This window comes from Mizuhopecten yessoensis, unplaced genomic scaffold (assembly GCF_002113885.1).
Source record: "Mizuhopecten yessoensis strain PY_sf001 unplaced genomic scaffold, ASM211388v2 scaffold5737, whole genome shotgun sequence".
Lineage (NCBI taxonomy): Eukaryota > Metazoa > Mollusca > Bivalvia > Pectinida > Pectinidae > Mizuhopecten > Mizuhopecten yessoensis.
This window is the reverse complement of record NW_018406198.1, coordinates 352920-359577: the sequence shown is the minus strand read 5'-3', so window position 1 is coordinate 359577 and position 6658 is coordinate 352920. Positions and strand designations below refer to the sequence as shown.

General features: G+C 35.9%; 1 protein-coding gene across 3 annotated transcripts in view; it reads left to right on the top strand.

The window, feature by feature from the left end:
- The window catches only part of LOC110451033 (dynein heavy chain 6, axonemal-like), a 75522-nt gene that overhangs the window by 38277 nt on the left and 30587 nt on the right, over nt 1–6658 (top strand). For all 3 annotated transcript variants that reach the window (XM_021498868.1, XM_021498870.1, XM_021498869.1), the window contains 9 exons: nt 1107–1254; nt 1680–1837; nt 2114–2245; nt 2461–2632; nt 2792–2955; nt 3405–3533; nt 3987–4147; nt 5184–5334; nt 6072–6253. In XM_021498868.1, the coding sequence (XP_021354543.1) occupies nt 1107–1254; nt 1680–1837; nt 2114–2245; nt 2461–2632; nt 2792–2955; nt 3405–3533; nt 3987–4147; nt 5184–5334; nt 6072–6253 (1397 nt within the window). The remainder of the gene's footprint in view (nt 1–1106; nt 1255–1679; nt 1838–2113; nt 2246–2460; nt 2633–2791; nt 2956–3404; nt 3534–3986; nt 4148–5183; nt 5335–6071; nt 6254–6658) is intronic.

Sequence of the window (6658 nt, the reverse complement as noted above, 5' to 3'; positions counted from 1 at the left end):
TATTTAGAGCTTGGTAGATATCCATTATCACTGCTGAGGAAATTCAGAATTTTTAAGTATTGGATAAAGATTATAAATACCGATAATTGCATTTTAAAATCATGTTATGAAGACATGTTAGTGCGTAACGACAAATGGGTAATTAATATCAAGAATGAATTATATAGAATAGGTCTAGGTTACATATGGCAAACAGATAACATTGATAATAGCTGTTTGATTATAATTAAAGAAAGACTTTTAGATATTTATAGACAAGATTGTATAGAACAAATTAGAACATCATCAAAAGGATTTTTTTATACATGTCTTAACAAAGAAGTTGGTATACAGGGTTATTTAAGAAAATCGTTTATGAAAGGTTACTTAAAAGAAATAACAAAAATTCGGCTTTCAGCCCATAATTTAAATGTAGAGAAAGGTCGTTATCAAAATATTCCGCGACTTTTAAGAATCTGTACCGCTTGTGATATAGATGATGTCGAAGATGAATTTCATTTTATTCTTAAATGCCCCTGTTATTCTGATTTACGTGAGAAATTTTTAAAAAAGTACTATTGTAAAAAACCGAGCATGTTTAAATTAATTCAGTTATTTAACGGACAAAACACAAATGAATTAGCAAAATTGGCCAAATACATTAAAGCTGCAAATTCAAGAAGAGCTTTATTAACATAAGTAGTTATGCTCTCTGAGTGTTTTGTCTCGTCTGTGTATTTATTAGTATTTTCGATATTTGTCAATGTTATGAGAAAGTATATATATATATATATCATGTATATGTGTTACACTGATGAGTCGCAAGACTCAAAGTTAATAAAGAACTTGAACTTGGACTGAGTCTCCAGTCTGGGAACTGACAGGGGAGATAACTAACACTAAAATCTCCGTCTCTGCAGGGGAGACAACCGCTGAGTCTCTAGGCTTAAATGGGAGGTAACTTATCAGATATTTAAAGAAGTAATAAGGTAACTCCTTGCATATATAGCATAATCAACACATGAAAATGATTTTAAAAAATGACAACGAAAATTACTAAAATTTAAATGATATAAAGGAGTTAGTTGTGAACACAATTTAAAGTTAGCAATTTCTCTCCATTACAGTCTGTGATTGCTAGAGGTCTACTTAACAACATCGCAGAGAAAGCTGATTACGTGCCAATCTTCATCAACTTCTCCGCACAGACCAGCAGTAAACGTACACAGGAGATGCTGGAAGGGAAGCTGGAAAAGAGAAGGAAAAATGTCATTGGTAAGTCATAGTTGAAGGTCATTGCTAAAGGTCAAAGTTCCTCATATTCCATAAAAAAAGTAGATCACAATTCAACATTTTTGAGGATGAAAGAAACATTAGCCATGTCCATCCTGCTCCGTGGGGATTCAATGTCATGACTCGACTGTCTTCATTTCATAACAGACTTTTATCAAAATTTATACAAAGGACAAAAAGAAAATGTCAGGGATGAGTTCATATTACAGGGTCACAAGGTCAATGCAAAGGTCTCTGTAGCTATTTATAGGACACTTATCGCTATTTAGTCAACAGATTCATTGTCATCCATTTACCTTTTTCAGAGGTATCTGGGCATTTATGTCTAATAGACATTTTTTTAGTTTATGAAAATATCGCACAACATTGTTATGTCTAATATAACAGTTGTTTTGTGTTTTTGTCAGGTGCCCCCGTTGGAAAGCGAGTAATAATCTTCATCGACGATCTCAACATGCCTAAGCTAGACACGTACGGCTCACAGCCTCCTATTGAGCTTCTACGACAGTACCAGGACTTTGGCGGGATGTATGACCGTCAGAAACTCAACTGGAAGGAGATACAGGTCATTATTTAAAGAAAATTTAAATGTTTTGATGGTTAATATTTACAAATGCATTTTATTAAATAAAAAAAATCATTTTTGTTTTATTGGATAGAGCGCACATACTTATAATCTTAAAATGTGTATTGAAATTTTTGTATTTATATTTAAATGATATCCACCTTTCTGAAGAGTAATTGAAATTAAAGTAAATTTGTTTAATCTAAATTTTGATTCTAAACCCATTATTTGGGTAAACAATTGATGTTTACTTAGTGACCTTGACCTTGTTTGCAGGATGTAACTCTTGCAGCTGCATGTGCGCCCCCTGGTGGTGGCCGTAATCCTGTGTCACCCCGAATGTTCCGTCATTTTGCTATGCTCTGTATTCCTTCACCTTCAGAGCACAGCCTGAAGCACATGTTTATGGTAAGTATTGTACATACATATCTAAAATATTGATACCATGATATGGATGGCAGGGGGGGGGGGATTTAAATTATTATCTTCAGCTTTCAGTTCTAATTTGGTCCTACATATGTGCAAAAACAAATTGTAAATTAAAGAATGATCTGACAGAAAACAGAAAGGACTGATCCCTTAAAAGAGAGGTGGTTGAATTATTTATTATGTCCATTTTACAGCAAATTCTGAACGGGTTCCTGATGGATTTCCCGACCTCGGTGCGACAGTGCACGGATGCCATTGTATCTGCTGCCGTAGAGATCTACGGGAGAATGTACACTGACCTTCTGCCCACGCCTGCAAAGTCTCACTACGTCTTCAACCTCCGAGATCTCTCCAAATGTGTACAGGGTAGGTAAACTCGTCTCCAATGGAGAATTGTTTATAGAATTCAGGTTTTAACATTAAAACTACTTCTCTAGACTATTCATTCAAAATACTTCAAGCCTAAAGCCTCCTGTCAGTACATAAAGCAAAACTAAGTGAAATGACCTTGACCTTTGTTTACAGGTATACTCCAGGCCGATACTGGTGTGATCAGAGACAATAAACAGATGTTCCGTCTATTTTGTCACGAGGCGATGCGTGTATTCCACGACCGCCTCATCAACAACGAGGACAAGCAGTTTTTCTACACAATCCTGTCTGAGATGGCAAACAAACACTTTGGGGAGGTAAGTGACGATTGTTCTCTGTGATTTGTGTCAGAGTTACCTCATTTATATCCTATAGGCTACATTGTACATTATATCTATGATTTGAGTTATCTCCCTTATATGCTACCTAACACATTATACAGATTATTTGTGTTTGAGTGAAGAACACATGCTACCTTATACATGATATATATGATTTGTGTTGGAGTTATCTCCCTTAAGGATATATGCTACATTACGCATCGTAGATATGGTTTGCTTTAGAGTTATTCCCCTTGATTCTCATTAAGCTAGCATCTCAAAGAGTATTAGTCATGACTTTTAACATATGTATTCTGAATACAGACATGAACAAAATATAACAAGTAAATATATTTTGTATCACACAAATTAAATGAAGTATACCATTTTACAATAAACTGTATATCTATTTTTACATCTGTTATATATTTGTCTTTTTATCTCAGAATGTAGAACCAGCCTCCTTCGTCACAAACCCGATCCTATTTGGGGATTACATCAAGATGGGGGCGGAACCTGCAGACCGTCTGTACGAGGAACTTGAATTACAGAAGGTCAAAAATGTACTGCAAGATGTAAGTAGACCTATCTAATCTATTTGTATATATATCTATTTGACTTACATGTGTCTTGTATTTATTAGACACACAAATATATATGTTCTGACACTTGTGTAATATTTGTCGAGGTTATAACTACACATGTGTAATGTTTGTCGAGGTTACAACTACACATGTGTAATGTTTGTCGAGGTTACGACTACACATGTGTAATGTTTGTCGAGGTCACGACTACACATGTGTAATGTTTGTCGAGGTTATAACTACACACGTGTAATGTTTGTCGAGGTAATAACGACACATGTGTAATGTTTGTCGAGGTTACAACTACACATGTGTAATGTTTGTCGAGGTTACAACTACACATGTGTAATGTTTGTCGAGGTTACAACGACACACATTTAATGTTTGTAGGACGTGTATATGATTTATCACACGTGTCACTAACTTGTCCTGGTGCTATTTCAGTACCTGGATGACTTCAACATGCAATCCTCGAAGGAGATGAAGTTGGTGTTCTTCCTGGATGCCATAGAGCACGTGTCACGTATAACCCGTATGATTCGACAGGAGCGAGGCAACGCCCTTTTGGTGGGAGTCGGTGGAACAGGAAAACAGTCCCTAACCAGGTAGGTCTGCTACAGACTATTATAGTCGAGTCATTAGTGAGGCACATGACTTTTCTGTTTTTATTTTATTCCCCGTAAAAATGGTGGAGCATCTATTGTTACCTATGTCTGTCTCGTCCCGTGGCGATTCATTGTCACAGCTTCATCGACTTCATTTTCTAACAGATTTTTGTCATAGTTTATACAAAGGCCAGGTATGAGAACACCTAAAATAACCCAAGGTCAATGGCAAGGTCACTGATTCTATTTATAGGTACATCATGACTGTATTGTCTTCAAACGACTTCATGTTTTACAGATGTTTTCTAGTTTGTTTATTTTGTCAATTTTTTAAAGTTAATGTGAATATTAATTCATTTATACTTCATTAATATTATTGAGGTCTTACGTAGCCGTTCACTTGCCTCTGTTGCTTTGTTAACTGCATTCGGGCCATTCATTCGGAACTCTTCTTTTTACATTACCTACCTTCACTATCTTGTCTTTCACTGTAACTTTTGTGACCTATTCGAACCTTCTGATCCTTGGTCAGCATCCAATCTAGTTGTCCTGGTTGTTTTTCCTCCAATGGGTCGATTCAAATTGAAACACTTTCATTCTCATAGCTGACTAGGACAAAGCAACATCGCATTTTGCCTTCTCATTGTAAATAATCCACATTATCTTGTTAGGGATTTCTGTTTGTTTTAATGTACATGTATGTTTAATTCAGTAATTTGTAGTCATGAGAACGATGGCTATTTTTTAGGATGGACCGTTTATATTCTTATTACCTAATAAGTAACATGCTTGTATTGCTCTTTAAGCATTATTGTGTTATATATTGCTCATTAAGCAATATTGTGTTATATATTGCTCATTAAGCAATATTTTGTTATATATTGCTCATTAAGCAATATTGTGTTATATTACATGTCTATCACTGTTTTGCATTGTGTAATAAAGCCGTGGTTATTCATTCACACAGACTTACTTCTTGTTGCATTATTTCCCACTGACAGCAGAGATAAATTATTCTGTTATGTTTGTCTCACAGACTTGCCGCCCATATCTGTGGCTACAAGAGTTTCCAGATCGAGCTGAGTCGAGGCTACGACTATAACTCGTTCCACGAAGATCTGAAGAAACTGTACCAGTTAGCAGGTGTGAAGAATCAACACACTGTCTTCCTGTTCACAGACACACAGGTATGTAGGTCAGAAAAAACGAACAGGTATGTAGGTCAGAAAAAACGAAAAGGTATGTAGGTCAGAAAAATGAATAGGTTTATATTGTACTGGTCAGGCAAGAACTATTTGTTATTTGTTGAATTAACTCATTTACCCCTGAAGATGCATTTGAACTCTTCCAATTCAAAGGTTTGAATAGTCCATTATATAATTTCAGGGGTGAATCAGTTAAGTCTTGGTTAGAATCTTTGCAAAAAGTTGTAATATTTATTTTCCACTTTGGAATATGGAGTGAAATAAAATATAAATAATATTAGCAAAAAAAAAAAAATCAAAATCAAAAAAATCAACTTTCATCAATTGATTCATTTTGAATGGTAACTTTACAAAAGTTCCAATACCAGACCCAGATTCATTAAAGTTTATTTTGATTTAAGGAGCTGAATACATGTTTTCTAGATTAAATTGGAAATTAAAGACTATTGTGGTTAGTGCTGTACAAAGGGAGGTAACTTGAATTACAGGAAAACATTCATTAACAATTTGACAAGATATTGTTTATAAAGTTGGCAGCTTGAGTAAATTAGGGTCTGTTGTTGTTTTTTTGTGACCAAGAAGACTTAAAAATTTACAAGTTCACTAGGATTTTCCCCCTGAATGTCAAATTTGAAACCGACAAAACAATCCATCCAAATAAATGAAAAGCCCTGTTGGAGAGTCAAAGCAGGGGAGATAACCGAGGCGTGATTTTGTAGATTGTAGTTGAGGAATTCCTGGAGGATATCAATAACGTCCTTAACTCTGGCGAGGTGCCAAACCTGTTTGAAGCCGATGAGTATGAGCAGCTCATCATTGGATGTCGTGCCGGAGCCAAGGAGGCGGGCATTCCCGAGGGCAACCGCGACGCCATCTATGAATTCTGTATCAACAGAGTGAGGTAAATAAAGGGCTTGTATAATGTGTATACTGGGCAGATCAGGTCGCTACTGGGGTGTTTGATCTACGAATTCTGTATCAACAGAGTGAGGTAAATAAAGGGCATTTTTGTTTATGGATATTGGGCAGATTAGGTACACTACTGGGGTGTTTGATTCAGAAAAGAGATAACCATTTTTGGGTTGGGTGATGGGAATAGGTGTCAGCCTCTGAAACCTCCAATGAAGATGATCTCCCTCATTCCACGCTTCCAATGAGAGAGAAAATGCGTGAAACGTGACTGAAACTGCTTTGCTCAATAATATCTTTCCCTTTTTATGTATCAAAATAACTCCAAAAAGCATTGATTTGATTCAGACACACCTGTTATGATCATTACACACACCCTGGGGGGGGGGGGGGGGGG